Source organism: Brienomyrus brachyistius, chromosome 22 (assembly GCF_023856365.1).
Source record: "Brienomyrus brachyistius isolate T26 chromosome 22, BBRACH_0.4, whole genome shotgun sequence".
Taxonomy (NCBI): Eukaryota; Metazoa; Chordata; class Actinopteri; order Osteoglossiformes; family Mormyridae; genus Brienomyrus; species Brienomyrus brachyistius.
The window spans coordinates 9,583,340-9,599,304 of NC_064554.1; the positions used below are offsets into that span (position 1 = coordinate 9,583,340).

Below are 15,965 nucleotides of genomic sequence, written 5' to 3' on the forward strand. Positions count from 1 at the left end.
CTTCTATGCTAACAATAACCATAAGTAACCAACCCGAATACAAGAGTTTTTGCATTTTTAGGTTTTTCATAGCAGTCACTGATTTTTATAGAATAAAGTTTTCCCTTATGGGGACCAGGAAACCGGATATTTATCATGTTATGGGGACATCGTGTCCCTATAAGGGTAGGTATACCCACTCGCACACACAGACACACACACAAACACACACACACACACACACATAGAGTCTTCCACATTGACTTAACACCCAAGTTCTCTAATACAGTGTCTGTCCAATTATTCACTTTTTACGCATAGCATGAACCAATATTTATTGTCTTTTGAATGATTAACTGAATACAATTCAGCAATCTGCACATGATTGTAAATTAAACTATTAACTGAAAGCAGTAACAACCTAAACACAAATTGTGTTTTGTATCAGCAAAACAATAGCAAACAAAAGTTATTCCCACACTTCTAAACATAGGGAACAAAAACCGTTCTACTTCGAAATACAGCAAACGTCATGGAGAACTATTAATACTAGATACTTTGTTGATGCCTGTGGGCAATTCTCTTTTTGCTTCCCCCAACTTTATTGCTGTAGGTGACAGCAAGCTGGCTGTGAGGGGCAACCACCCACAGCAGTGCTATGCATTAAACATTCTATGTGAACAGAACATAATCGAAGCGTTATTGTCAATATACTAAATACACAACAAAACTAGGAAACCAAGACACCAAACAGGAGAGCTAAGAGCCGCGGCACACTTGTGCGCTGCCATCTTGAAAGTTTTGAAAATATTCTTGAAAGTATTGTTTTGCGGTGCACCAGCAGTCTTCCAGTCTGTCAGTGGATGTGCCTCACAGCGGATCCACAGTAACATCATTTCTGGTCACATAGTGCACTTCCTATCTGTCAGTGGATGTGCCTCACAGCGGATCCACAGTAACATCATTTCTGGTCACACAGTGCACTTCCTATCTGTCAGTGGATGTGCCTCACAGCGGATCTACAGTAACATCATTTCTGGTCACACAGTGCACTTCCTATCTGTCAGTGGATGTCCCTCACAGCGGATCTGCAGTCAGACTCTATTGGTTGGACCAGCCAGTAGCCCCTTTGAAGGTCTTAGGAGATAAACCATGTTAACCCAGCAATGTCATCCAGTGCGTCGTCAATCCATGGCAGGGGGTATGAGTCACAGACGGTGGAATTCCACACAAAAGTGCACTGACCCATCCTTCTTCCAGACCAGGACTACCAGCACACAGCCCATGGACTGTCCAAAGGTTGGCTGACACCTGCTGCTGCCATATCACAAACTTTCTGCTCCGCTGCTTGACAGTCCATGAACGCCAGCTTATAAGGTCACAGTTGTATAGGCTGGGAATCTCAAGTATCAAAAAGGTGCTAGATGAGCGTAGCGGGGTGGCACTTGTCATCCTGAGCAGCAAAGACGTCCAAATGCTCATCCAGCAAAGTCCTCAACCAGTGTCACTGCTCAGCAGTCAAGCCCATGCTGCTCTGCCGCTGAATTCCTGTCGCCATGGTGAGGCCAGCTGGTTTGTTTTTGGAAGGGGACTCAGGCGAATGAGGGTGATGGTAGACCCCGTACCCATCAGGGATTAGCGGTGGGTTCTCTACATAAAGCAGTCCACATACAGTCCACGATTGTGACACTGCCAGCCAACTTGATGGCGAAGGGGAGACGGCTTGCTTGGGGTCGGTGAAGGCTACGACTTCCTCATGGCGAGGGACGGGGCTGGGCAATCTCGAGCAAAATGCCCGACCTTCTCAGAGTGGTAGCAAGGGGCATCATATGGTGGGTGACGCCTCCACTGTGGTTCACTGCTGGTCCTTCCTCAATGCTGGAGCCCACCCATAGCTACGCCCCTGCACCACAGGACAGGCAAAAACAGTTTTTTACACTTACATATTTTCCCCATGTCTTCAAGGGGTCTCCTCCAGGTTCTCTGGTTTCCCCCCCCCCACAGTCCAAAAACATGCTAAGGCGAATTATCCCTAGGTAATAGTGTGTATGGTGTTTGTGTGTGAATGGTGTATGTGTCGATAAAAATGTCGATTTATTTTCCCGTAATGTGAATGCATCAATCACATATTAGGGTGATTTGGAGTCCATCTGGTGGACGTTTTCAGACTGCAGGAGGCAAGGGGCGGAAGGAGCCTCTCGCAGGCAGACCGACTTCAATATTCACTCTCATGGTTACATGTAAGGTCAAAAAACACAGCATCTGGTAAGGGACTCCTAGGTCTGATGCCTAGACCTTACCTGTAGGTGACTGCATCCGTCCTTAAGGTAGCCTATACTTTCAACGGTTTTCACTACACCACACTCCTTGAAAAAATAAGGACAAAACTCAGCACACCTGTTGTGAAACACCTGTATATGGTCAGCGAACAGCAAACGATGTATGTCCATTTTTAACATGGAAACACAGGGATCATAATCATATCATATAGTACTATAATTCCCCAAAATCGCATACACGGTCCCTGCTAGTGGTGAAAATGCTTGCACACATTAACACTGCACAGAACACATGCTGAGATTGTACTTCAGAAAAGTGTTAACCACTGAAACATAACTTTATATTTCCTTTGCTCAGTGCATTTAATAAAAGTGCCTGATAAGTTATAAATTTCCTTATACAGTATATACACATACACACACATATATAATATATATGGATGTATGTATTTAGTTTACACTAATGTACAACAAACACAAGCACTGAAACAGTTATTTTGCACATGCAAATCTCTCATTATACAAGGACAGGTTAAGTAACCACCTACTAACAAATACACAGTTCATCTACAAAAATATGTCATTTACATTTAGATGTTTTCTTTGCTGGAAATTTAGATAACAAAAAATACCAAAATAATTACTATTTCTTTCATCACCTCTGTAACATCAGACTCCAAAATTCAGCAACAAATCGACATGTTTAATTTACTATCATTTCAGTTTTTTGGTTTAAACACAAACAAGGAATTCGCAAACGAGCATCTGATATAAGTCACCGTGTCAATTGTTCAAACCGCTTTGAAGCACACTGTTATTAATGCATACAGTATTGGTGACTTAGATTTCATTTCATTCTTTGCCATTGTCAAACTTCCTACATGCATACATATATAAAATGTTTACATCACTCAACATTTTACAGGATTTTGCAACTGTTTTCACTGAAATCCACTACAACCATCTAATAATAAGCCATCTAGCTTATGACAGACGCTACATCCTTTTCCATAAATGATAATGAGCGTAAACATATATTATAGATCTGCTTCTATGCCACATGCCCTAGAATCACAGTAAAGGAGCATCGTGGTCCACAATGGGAGTAAATTCAAGCAAAGAACAAATAGCTTTGTCAGAGTGCCCTCCAGTGGTCAACCATAAATACTGCAATTTGCAGAAACTTAAATTATTTTTGCCAGAAGATTCGCACTGTTAGTCACAAGAAGTCAACCTGCTCCTAGGAAAAACAAATTTCTCCCATTAGTGGATCTTTCCCCACAACACATGATGTAAGTCAGGAGTATGTGTTTTTGTCTATAAGCTGATTAAGCAAAAATATAAGTATCAGTATTTCATTCGTTTGAACTGCAGCATAATTAAATAAACTGAATAAAACAAACTTTAGAATGGATTTGATTTCTAAAGGCAGCCATCTTGCAGTATTCCTGGCCACCCAGTGACCTGCTGTCTACTGCTTAACATGCCTGAAAATTACAGAGACGATATGTGACCCTAGTATGAAATGGGGGTTTCCATGCAGTAACATACGCCATGTTTAGCCCTGTCTGGTTCAAGCTGGCATGTCTGTGGGTTCAGGATGTAGGGAAATGGAAATGGGGGGGGGGGACGTCAGGGGTTATAAGCAGAACAGAAGAGATGATGACAGAACATACAGCAGAAGGGATGAACAGACGAAAGTCACAGCAACGCAGATAACAGAAGGGGGGCAGTTATACTCTGGTGTGGAAAGAGCGGGCAGGTTGTGCGACATCATCTCAGGTGCTGTGTTAGCTACTCCCCCCCCCCACATTTCAGCTCCGAGCCCCATGCCCTGAAAAAGCCCTTCGCTGCCAAAGCTTCCTTGAAAGTGACGGTCAGGGAGTTGATGGTGATGTCAGTAACTATGACTGTCCCTGGCTCACCCGCGGACGGTGCCCCCTCCTGTTGCTCTGCCCCAGGAGCGGCTCCCCCCGTGATGTCACTAGTAGTTGCCTCCTTTGGCTCCGCTGTAGGGCTCATACAGCTCTCCTGCGTGCCGGAAACAGCACTGCTTTGTGTTTCCTCGGGGGGCTTGGAACTCTCTGGTTGACCGCTGGGAGTCGGCACCGTGGGGTCAGACACAGGGGCCCCGTTGAAGGCCGCCTCGCCAGGCCCCATCGCCAAAACGCAGCCGTTGGTCCTGGGAGAGTCAGCAGCAGCGCTCAACTCGGTCCCCAGGTCCCCGTCCTCTGCCAGCCCATGAGTTGGGGTCCTGGCCCCTTGCTCCCGCACAGAGTCATCTGGGTCATTGGCCTCCTGGACTTTTGTGGCTCCTGCCGTAACATCCCCTGACTCAGAGGAGTCGCTTGGGGACCCATGAGTGGTGGCCTCCTGCTTTAGCTCTGAGACAGGAATGGGACCCCCTGGCTGCTCATGGACGACCCCCTGGCCTGTCAGCTCCTCCTGGACTAGCCTAGTTAGGGGAGTCTGTTCCTCCGTCCCCGGGTCTGGAAGGTCGTTCTCTGGAGGGGAAAGGGACATGATCAGAGCATCAACTGTTCCCCAGCCATCTGGCAAACGCCATGCCTGATCTGCACATACTTACTGCTTACGGACACACTGTCTGCCTCCTTCTTGCCATCCACGACTGTCTCTTTCTTCTCGTCCTCGGCTCGCCAGTCCTGGTTCGGAAAGTCCCGCACGGCCGCCCGGGCCGGCCGCTCAGTGGACGAGCTCTGAGACAGGCGCCTCCTTTTCTTCTGCCGGCTGCTGCCCCCCCCCCGCAGCACGGTCCCGTCCCCTGGCTTCCAGCTCAGCCCCCAGCGATCGTGAGAGAGACAGACGCAGGCGGGGCGGGGCCTTCGCTGGGGCTCTGTGAGCACTCCGAAGATCCATGGAATAGATGTTCTGCAGGAGAGGGAAAAGCGGACGGTCCACAGCGGCTGACGGACACCAGCAGATCCCCAGGGAGGGGGAGGTGGGGGTGTGGCTACCAGCCAGGCCACCGTTTCCTGATGGACCAGGCAAGGTGACCATCTGAGCCCCACAGAAAAGGTAGCACAGTACCTGCACAAGGAGTTTTCTGGGTCTCAGTCCTCGTTTCCGATAAGCCAGTGCCCTGTCCTTCTCCTCCCTGGCATAGAGGGAGAGCAAATCAGTACACAGCCTCGAGGGCGTGTGTGTGAAAATGACCGTAAATTAGAGCCCTTGCAGTGACCTACTTTTCCTCGTAAGCCAGAACCAGATGTGGGTCAAGAATGTGGTCCTCAGGCTCCCAGGTGCTGTACCTGTACGATCAGACAGGGGCATGTGTGAGGGCATCCCGGTCATTGCTTACTAACAGCTGGAGGGTTTAATTACAGAGATGTAACGTTCTGCTACTTACTTCGAGGGCCATCCCTGCCATTTCAGCAAGTACTCCACGTTCCCCTGAAACAGAAAGAGACCAGAGGGAATGTGTTAAAACTTTTTTTTTTTTTTTTTTTTTACAGCTTACATTTATTCATACAACACAGGCTCTTATCCAGGGCATAGTGAAATAATACAAAAATAATGTTTGGAGATAAAAATATGCATCAAGTTGGACGGTAGCCAAATACAGCAGCATGTTGCATTATAGCACTTTCAAGTGTTGCTCGGTGCATCGTGTCTGATCCGAGAAATTCTCTAAATTCCAGAGGATCTGGAAAAGGTATTTCTTACAAACAAGGGTACAGATTTAGCGTACCAATAAAGTATGCAGTTAAATATCTACTGGTGTTAAGGCTGTCCCGGGAGTATTCTACCTACAGTTCTGAAGTTATTTATCTGAAGCTTTTATCCGCAGCCAGCTACTACCACACCTGCATGTGTTCAATTCAGTTTCACAGCAGCTCCTCCTCCGGAGCTATAACCGGCAACTAATTGTCTACAGTTCAACCATTAGGCCACATGTGACCTAGATAGCAACTTCCTACTATGATAAACAAGTCAATTAGAGGTTACGGCGGACCGTCATGTTGTAGTAAATTTATCATGTGATCAGTGTATTGATTTCAAGGTTAGTGTTAAGGTTTTTGTACTGCACAAGAGAGGAAACTTGATCATTAAGCCCAAAAGAAAACTTATAGAAGAGGGGAACCCAAATGACGAACCACGGTAAGTATTAGGATCGAAAAATAATTTAATCCGAACCGTGCCATCGATTAATCCCCCCCCCCCCGATGAAATATGCGTCGACCGGCTAAATCTAGCCAGGACCTTCCCGGGGCAGTGGACCGTGAGTTCATGTCGTTGAGGGAATGACAAACAGCTGAAAAACAGCTGAGTACCCGTTATAAAATGCATGTATGCTGTCAATTTTTTCTAAGATATATCTAGCATCCGACCTCAAAACGCGAAGAACACAGAGAACCACTATGGCGACCCTGCCGGGTGGGCGTTAGAGATGCTCTCAGATGGACTTGCGTTAGATCAGTTACGAGTTCCTACATACTCTCGGTAGCGACTGATGACCAGTAACCCACTAACCCCTGGTGGCCAAGAACATACTGGAAACTTTCCCTGGGAGCAGCGAAAACTTCCTCATGTTAGCAGTCCCACAGAAACTAAATTAATTTAAGTTAATTAAAATTACCTTGTTGCTTTATTACTTACGTTTAATGATAAATATTTTCGACTTCAAAAGCTAATTTTCGAAAGAAAATGCTATTATTATTATTATCTATTTTTGTTATTATTATTTACTACTACTACTACTACTACCACCCAGGGGTGCCCTAAGAGAAGGTGAGGGATGCTTGGAAAACGTCATCATCACACGGAGCGTCAGGAAAGGGATGATCGCCGTTTCCTAAGCGTTCTGCCATTCCAGGATGCGCTTATATTTTAGGTTGTGGGCCGTTGGTAACTAATTCTTGGCACAGGGGGAGCCGATAGCCGTTTGCTCGACATCACCCTTGTAGTTATGCAAGCCAGCGATTCGAATGCGCCGTGTGGTACATGAACCGTATAACATTGACGTAATGATTCATATTAAGGCTGCGTCCAGCCCTCCTCCTCCACTTAGTCGCTCCGTTTCCTATGAGTACGAATATTAAACTGCGTAGCTCCTGCACATGAGTCATAGTCAGCCGTGCAACCTGCGGAGGAGGCGGAGAAAGCCAGAGCTCCGATTTCACCCACAGCCCCTATGACCGCCCTGATGCTTTCACGACATGCCTGTGACAATGACACACACCGACCATGCAACTTTAAGTGACACTCCCCTGTTCGTGTTTAAACATGCTCTCATGTCACATCCAAAGTTAGGCAGAGGTTTCCGCGATCGCTAAGTTTGCAACATTGCATCCAAAAAGCTCAACCGACATGGCGTTATTTTCCTACATTACTTAAGACAGCGATACAGAAACTATGCCTAAATGTGCCACACGAGGACGCGTGCTTTCTTAAACACATTAGAATGAAGATGAAGTTAATCCCCCTACGTCTTACCTTTCTAACCCTCTTCTTAGTGATAGACTCCACAGCAAACACCTGATCGCCTATAGATGACAGTTCCATCACTTATCTGCTATCTCAGGTCAGGCGCGCAGCAAGCTTGGCTGGATACTCCCCCGATTTCCTCCACCAAAAAACCGAAAATGCACGGCCGGTTCCCGATCAGGCGTCTGGCTGATGGTACCAGCTTATCCGTACTCTCTGATAATAACCCCTTCCGAGGTTAAAAAAAACACGTTTCCTTGAGTTTTATGAGCTGCGACGCAGCGAGCCCGACCGGCTCGTCCCTGTTAGCGAAGCGCGCCCCAAAGCGCTCGAGTTCGCGCACGCAGTGAGTGGCCGTGCAACGCCGCGCTGCTGCGCTCCTAAGTAGCGCATCCTTCTGTATCCACGTACTTTTATACATGTATACATATTATAAACAATATTATATATATATATATATATATATATATATATATATATATATATATATATATATACATACACACACATATATGATAACTATGTATTTAAAGAACACTCGGACCATAAGACTTTCATAATGAAACCATACGTATTTTGTCCGACCACTTTCAACACGCTGTACAATTTTCTGTCATTAAATTTTATTATTTTTTGGCGAAAAACAATAACAAACACCTTTTGTACTCCAAGTAGAAGAGGACAGTCTCAGAAAATGGGCTGGACGGATTGTCTTAGCCAAAAAAAAAAAAAAAAAAAAACTAAATAGCGCGTGCTCAGCCCATTTCAATGCACCATGGTTTTGTGGGTAAAGAAATCTCTACTTACGTACTTTTATGTACTACATGCAACCAATAAAGTATGCTGTTAAATAACTACTGGTGTTAAGGCTGTCCCTGATTGTGAATTTTACACCATATATACAGATTCTCCCCAACCACTCGTTGTTCAGAATAGCATCCACTCTGAGCCACAAAACTTTCAGAGACATCCGGTTTTCCCCATCAGTCATCAGGGCTACGCTCCTTTTGGTCCTCACTTAAAAAACTGCCCAGTACTTTTGCATCCTGATCCGTCATCCACTTCACATTTTAACCATACCCGTCCAATCTTATGGTTACCTGTGGTGATGTGCAAACTGTAATAAAACATTGTATACAAGTTGCACATCAGGTCCTGATCTTGTCCCTGGGAAAGAGGCCATATTAAGGGGGGGGGGGGGGGGTTCCGGTCGTACGTTACCACCAATACAGAACTGGCTTTACAGCCCCCGGAAATATTCCCTTGTAGTGTTGCTGTATTTCCAGCCATCTACTGCTTAATCTCCCGCAAAATACAAAAGCTCTTTGGTTGGACACATGTCCCACAGTACATTAACCTAATTTCCGTCATAAGACCCCAGATTAAAGGGGGGGGGGGTGTTATCACGATATAGTGTTTTCCACATCACACAATCAAAACACACCGAGTGTGCTAAATTACAGTCACTATCAAACGCAATCACGGCCACTCCCAGACTGTGCGGAGAGGCGAGTGTGCGGCCCCTGGGGGGGTGGGGCTGAGCGTATCCCATAGGGCATGCTGGGTAAGAGTGGCCATCCCAGCCTCAGAAGCCGAAGAACCGCGAAATGGCTCCACCCACTAACAGCGCTGTGCTGGTCAGTCATTGGTCAGTTATTAGAAGCCAACCCCAGGCAGGGGTGCGCAGTGTGGGGGGTGGCAAACCTCCAGCATAGCCCTGTACTACAGGGGTCTCCAACTCCAGTCCTGCAGAACCCCAGCCCTGCACAGCTTGGTTCTCTCACTGTTCCACCGCACCTGGTTCAACTCAAGAAATGGGTGGTAATTAGCAGAGAAGTTAAATCAGATGTGCAAAATGAGGGGCAACGCAAAAATGTTCAGGGCTGGGGTTCCCCAGGTCGAAGTTGGAGACCCCTGCTATACTGCCATGTTCAGTCAAAATTAAATAACAAGAAATAAATGCTATAGGTCGTCACTTCCCTTCAGGAACCTGATTTCCCCCTCGGATCCTCAAAAGCAGAAAAAAAACACATTTTAAATTGGAATACATTTCAAAGACAACAGACAAGCTGTCAGTTTGCAGAAGTTTGGAGCCCGCGTCCTGGCAACGGCGATTCCATGCTGGTTTCCGTGGAGACATGCCGGAGCTGCAGCAAACGTGCCGATTACATACAAGGGGAAGGCCTCACACGGACACACGGGTACAGCACACGGCTTTGGACAGGGAACATGGGTGGACAGAAGAGACGTGGCTGGGGGGCTGAAAGGAAAAGGAGATTTAAAAAAAAAAGTAATGAGAATATACGCATGTGTGGGAGGAAGATAAGCTACACAACTGCAAACAGCATGAAGTCGTAAGAGACATTGCTGCATTCCCATTTTCAAAAGACCAACAATGGCAGGAGAAAAAAAATGAAATCATAAAAATAAATACAGTATGCTTCCAAAAACCCAATAATGTTCATAAGATCCTTGTTTCAGGTGCTGGACCCCCAAACTCATCCATAGGGTTTCTCTCCAACAGTCTTGGGCGGGGGTCTGACCGACGTGCATCCGCCGGCCCCTCAACCCCCACCTCCTCAGAGTCCACGCGCTGACTGACCGGTCACCACGGAGACCCTCAGCTTGTGTCCGTCCTCCACGTCTGGCGAGCCTCGACCTCCTCGGGTACGACCAACAGGAGTTCGCAGTTCTTCCCTCGCAGCTGATGTCGTAAGAATTTCCTGTCCGGCCAGTGAGGGGGGGGGGGGGGGGTGGTTTAGGGGGGTATAGTGAGAGGACAGCCAGCCTGGTTTCAGCTCTGATTTGTTTGTGCGAGGCATACATAAAGGCTTAAGATTCAGAGCATCAAAACTATGCCCCCCCCCAGCAACCAGTGCAGAAAGAGTTTAACAGATCTGAGAAGACAGTTTGAGAAATTAAATCATGGTCAGCTGTTAAAGGATGCCTCAAAATTCAGCCTAAGCCGGCGTCATTATTCACAAATCCAAAAGCAATCCAGGAGGTCCACACTTCTCACACCAGGGGTCTAAATGAGACCCCAGTCCCTTCTCAGCAGACCAGGCGCTCCTGGAATTAAACAGGTTTTCACTTTGAATTATTAGACTAATGTTTTTCTAAAGAGGTTGGTTTCCACAACAAATGATTTGGCCCCAGGAACATGTAGACAGAGCAATGCCCATCCATACATTCATATATCAGATTCTCCCATTCCTTAAAAAAATTATATAAGAAAGCAGATCACCATTACTGCATTCGCATTTCTAGTTGTAGATCTATCATTCATAACTAGAGTATCCTTTAAAAAGTCTGCCCCAGGAACATAGCCATGTAAAAAGATTAGAAGTTTAAACCCCCCTCAAAATGCATTTCTGCCCCCTCCTGATATGCAACTAACCCTATCCCCCTCCTGATTTCTGGCTATTGGCCTGGTCTGCTGGTGTTGACCTCCATTTTTGGTTACTGGTGTCGCAATCATTAACAACTAACCCCTATCCTCCCACCTAAGTGCACAGCAGAGAGTATAAACATCTTCATATCAGCCAATCACAGGTCACATGATTTTACTGCTCAATATGCATCTCAACTGCTGCTACACCCTACCAGCCAGATCACAGTTGGATGTGGACCAGCGATCTGAGGTTCACCCAGGTAGAATGAGAATGTACCACCTAGTAACGCTTGTTAATTCATAAACCAGAATTATAAAGCTTCATGGGGGTTATTCATTAACATCACATCTAATAATTAAACAACGTTTTATAAACACTGTTCATAAGAATGTGTGTCCAGTAAACACAGGACCAGCCCATATCTTATGTGACCAATCAATGTCTCATTTTTCCAGAGCCCCGTGTCCAAGCCTGGAGCATATCCTAGGAAGCCCAGGATATGGGCACCCCTGGGGCAGAATGTCGAATTACCCCCCCTAAAATAAAAACTATCCAGTCAAGTAATAACAGACAAACCAAAGCAAAACTGAAACTAGCATCACTAAACGGTCCCCTTGAACCTCCTCTTCCTGAGTGATTAACGAAACAAGCTCATGATTTTTCTAGTTTATGTCCCGGGGGGTGCAGGGCGGGGGGAGGGGGGGGGCATGCCTCAATGTAGTCCCTTAACCTGGTTTCCAACAGAAAAACATGCAGCTGTACAAATAGGCAAAATCTGCAAGTCACTCTGCATGACGGCCATCAGATGATGAGGATCTGTTCCGTTAAGGTCGGAGGTGGTACCTGAGCTCTTCGGGGGAGCCGATGGGGTCAGGGCAGCGTAGCTTGGAGTCCAGGTTGTAGTAGACCCCACCCACCTCCCGCACGCCAATCCAGTGCTGGCGTTTGAGGGGGAGCCGGAGAGGCCCCCAGTGTAGGTTGGAGGGAACGTTCAGGATGAAGCCGGTCACGTTCTCCAGGGCAATGCTGCACACATCCCTGAAGCGACACACACAGCAGGTGACCACGACGACAAACCTCAGTGTTAATGCCTTTCAAAAATCGCACCCCTCTAACAACAGTGGGAAAACGTCGGTTAAATATTTACAGCCCCAAGTTATCCAAATGTGTTTATTCTCTTGCGATGCATCTCATCCAAGGACTGGAAGGATTTAAAAGACACTAATGACCCCATGTGTGTTGTCACGGGCAAAACATGCCACATGCTAACTTGCCGAGTTTCATGCTATCTGACAGAACACGCTGTAAAGACACATTTGCTATAAGCCTTTGCGTGAGTATGGGTGGGGGGGTGGGAAGGGGGGGGGGTGCGAGAATCCCACACTTGCAGGTGCCTTTCGGTGGTGAAGTGTCACACGGCAGAGGCGGTGTCACGCCGGTCACCTGCGCTTGTCCCACCAGACAGCCTCAAAACCACGTGTCTGTAGGGCCGCCATGATGACGTTGACGTCGTAGTTGCCATTGCCAAGCATGTTCTTCTTGTGGGGGGTCACCAGGGTGCTGGGAGAGAGCCTGGTGGAGGGGCCAATGCGCCAGCCATCAGCCAACAAAAGCAAATCACCCCCACCCCCAAAAAAAAAACAACAAAAAAAAAAACTGTATTGTACAGTGAACCTTGAGCCTGACACATTAACCTGACATGCAGTCCTTGGTTCAAACTTACCATGATTCATATAAAATACAAACTGGCTGTCATGTAGGACACCCCCACACTCTCCTACCAACACTGGTACACAAGAATGGACAAAGGCCCTTTGTAGCAGCAGCTGACATGCATGGGGGGGGGGGGACTAGTCACTGTGTCACTAACATGAAGGACCGTTTCTGTCTCAGTTACTAATCAGAGTGACTGTTCTCCCACAACCGCTTATCCGCTACGGGCTGCAGTGAGTCTGGGGGGGGGGGGGGGGGGGGGGGCACTGTGGGAGGTCCACTGAGGGGAAGGAGGCCACAGTACAGACAAGTCAACTCAGAGATGTTGAAACCAGCTAAAAACGCACGTGCTGGGGGCCAGCGCCATATGATTGCAAGGCTGCAAAGGTGATATGCAGGCTACAATCAGGTTGATATGGAGGCTACAATCAGGTTGCCCCCCCCACACCATAGGGCTTAGGTTTGGGCTCACGAGTTAAAGACATTTACAAAATGAGAGGAGGCCATTGTGCCCATCAAGCTCGTTTGGGACATTCCACACTAAAAGCCCCTCTCACACTTACCTCTGGAAGATGTCTTGCAGAGTGTCCTTGCTGAAGGCCCCACCGTCCTGGAAGACGTTATTGAGTGCATGCAGAGCGCACAGCTCCCTCCGCTGTTTCTCATGGTAAATGGGCGGAGCCGGGGGCGTGGTCAGGGAGTGTTGTGAAACAGTCTCTACCTCCCTGTCAGTCAACCCACCCCCAGCTCCACCCTGTTTCCGCCTGCTCACCTTCCATGGCATACACCTGAGCCCCCGTAGACCCCCACCCCCCCTTCCTGAGGTGCTCCCCATCACTGACCCCTCTGGGTCACGGCAGCAATCTCAAAGGCAACCATTCAGAGCCTGGGGGGGGGGCGCGGCGGGCGGGGAGAGTGTTAGCAGGGAGCAGAGGTAAAGCTGTCCACTATGCCGGCCTTAGGGGGCAGATCAGCATTTTTTATTCTCAAGGCCAAGAAAAAAAAAAGTACTACTCCTTCCGTTTAACTAAAAACAGGAGTTAAACCCTCTAGTAACACAAAGGGAAAATACTACAGGAAAAAAATAAGGGTAAAAAAAAACCACATCCGTTTCCTTGGCTTGCCATCATCCCACCTGAGCTTCTAATGCTGCACCTGCCTCACCCACATCAAGATCCAGAAGTCCTCTCCATTTTCAATAGAGGAAATGCTAGTTCCAGTGTTTGGGAAAGGGGTGGGGGGTCAAAAGGTGGATCCTTAGGGTTTAAAGAGGTCTGGGCAGGAATGGTAACCCTCACTCTCCTCTTCAAGTCAGAAGGCCCTGCAGCATCACTGTATGGGGAAACATCAAGTAAGGCAACACATGAACACTGAGTCACAGGTCACTAACAGGGACTCTGAGCACGTGCAGGAAAAGTCTCGGTCCTGTGACCAAAAAGCAACTGGCAACACTCTACAAAGATCCCTACCTGGCCTCCGAGACCCTGGCCCGCACACGGGGAGCAGACACGTTGTGTGCGAACCTTAACCACTTTTTAGGAATTGCCTCCATTTACACAGGAGTCTGAATCACACTTCTGGACTGTGCAATGTGGGGAATTACAGAAATGCTAATCCCTACACACTTCTGCCTGTGCTTCCTCATTCTGCAGGGAGTGCTGACCGCACGCACTGCTACTCCGATCATGATGCCAGCGCAGAAAAATGCAGAGCAGTCGGTAATTTACAACCGTCCATAATACGTAATTCTCCCTAAACTGGCGACTCCAGGTAACCCGGACTCAGGACACTTTCACCGTGATACTCTGCCGTAATGTCAGCACCGTACCTGCTAAGTGTGTCAAGATAGGTGTTAGTATAAGCAGAGTAAACAATACGCGATCGGCGCCTTGGCGGAGATAGCTGGCGACTTCAACTTATTGCAACTAGGCGTTTGCGTGAATGACGCTGGTTTAATCCTACAATTGACAAAAAAGCAAAACAAACAAACGCCAGCAACTACCCCAATAAACAACAAGCAGATCCCGATTGCTAGTTAGTAGTAATTTGTTCAAAATAAAGAAAGATACGCGGTGTCAACACGTCGCCCCTCGCCATCCTGCACAGCACCTCCCCCCCGATCTCGCTTCAGCCAGATCCACGAAGCCTGCTTACCTTTACCCCGCATTTCGCTTTTGCTTTTCGGCCGCTTTTACTCCTTTTCTCCCTCTCCGCTCCCACTGGCAGCTGGCCGTCCCCGACACGGGCATGCGCACGACGTCACTGCCTGCGCGTTCGACTCCGTCCCTTGCGGGGGCTCGCAGCTGCGCGACAGCTACGCGCAGTTCCTCCGCTTGGAGGGGGGAGGCGGTTTAGGAGCTAGTTTGGATCCTAAAATTAAGTAGACGTATGATCATTTTAAAATTCTAATTATAGACGCCTGTTTTGTGACATGCTGTGGTAAGAATGGCGTCCATATGCTTCCCGTCACTGGGGTGTGTGGAAACATAGGATGCCATCAGCTGCCGCTGTATGTCTACAGGATCGTTGTTCCGTTGACGGTTGCGACCTATTACCACATAAGTTTGGAAATACAGGAGACGGGTATTTATTGCCTGAAAACACTGCAATGTCTGTCTGGTCTTAATTACCACGCATCAGGAATATATTCTCCAGGTGCACTTTTTAAGGGATTAATGCGTTTAAAATGGGTTTAGCTCTACGGTTTATGAATCGAAGAAATTAGGACTAGAGTTTTTAAATGTATGACCATCCTAACCCCGCTGCCTATTAAGTAATACTAATATGTACTTCGTGAATACATACTTAAAGTTAATGGTTCACTTTCTGTACACATTTATTTTTGTGGAAACGTTACTCTGTGTCTCTCCTGAATAAAAAATAAGACATAACTGATATCCTTAAATTGCAATTTTAGTAATATTGAGTCGTAATGGACTAGTAGGCCTAACTACTTAGTGCTCCAGTCCCGACTAGCACAATATTGATTAATTGCTTTTAGAATGAAAAATATTGTGATTACTACACTTCACATTTATCAGAAAAAAACGTTTTATCCTTTTGTGCTGATTCATATTTTGCTGGTGAAATGCAGGTGCAAATACCTTTCTCAGGGGGATGTCACAGTAGACCCTCTTAGAGCCTTAGATGCACAGTC

The 15,965-nt window shown here is 47.1% G+C and overlaps 2 protein-coding genes across 2 annotated transcripts; both read right to left on the bottom strand.

Moving 5' to 3' along the window:
• Positions 1-297: 297 nt before the first annotated feature.
• LOC125718437 (chromobox protein homolog 8-like) lies at positions 298-8,090 on the bottom strand. The gene is made up of 7 exons (XM_048992290.1): positions 7,713-8,090; positions 5,626-5,669; positions 5,462-5,527; positions 5,307-5,373; positions 4,971-5,147; positions 4,846-4,921; positions 298-4,762 (listed from the first exon to the last, which is right to left on the bottom strand). Exons 1-7 carry the CDS (start codon positions 7,779-7,781, stop codon positions 4,053-4,055), a joined length of 1,209 nt encoding a protein of 402 aa, XP_048848247.1. The 5' UTR covers positions 7,782-8,090; the 3' UTR covers positions 298-4,052.
• A 214-nt stretch (positions 8,091-8,304) lies between these two features.
• On the bottom strand, positions 8,305-15,184 carry josd1 (Josephin domain containing 1). The gene is made up of 5 exons (XM_048991864.1): positions 14,963-15,184; positions 13,372-14,140; positions 12,539-12,667; positions 11,939-12,133; positions 8,305-10,426 (listed from the first exon to the last, which is right to left on the bottom strand). Exons 2-5 carry the CDS (start codon positions 13,641-13,643, stop codon positions 10,324-10,326), a joined length of 699 nt encoding a protein of 232 aa, XP_048847821.1. The 5' UTR covers positions 13,644-14,140; positions 14,963-15,184; the 3' UTR covers positions 8,305-10,323.
• Between the last annotated feature and the right edge of the window lie 781 nt (positions 15,185-15,965).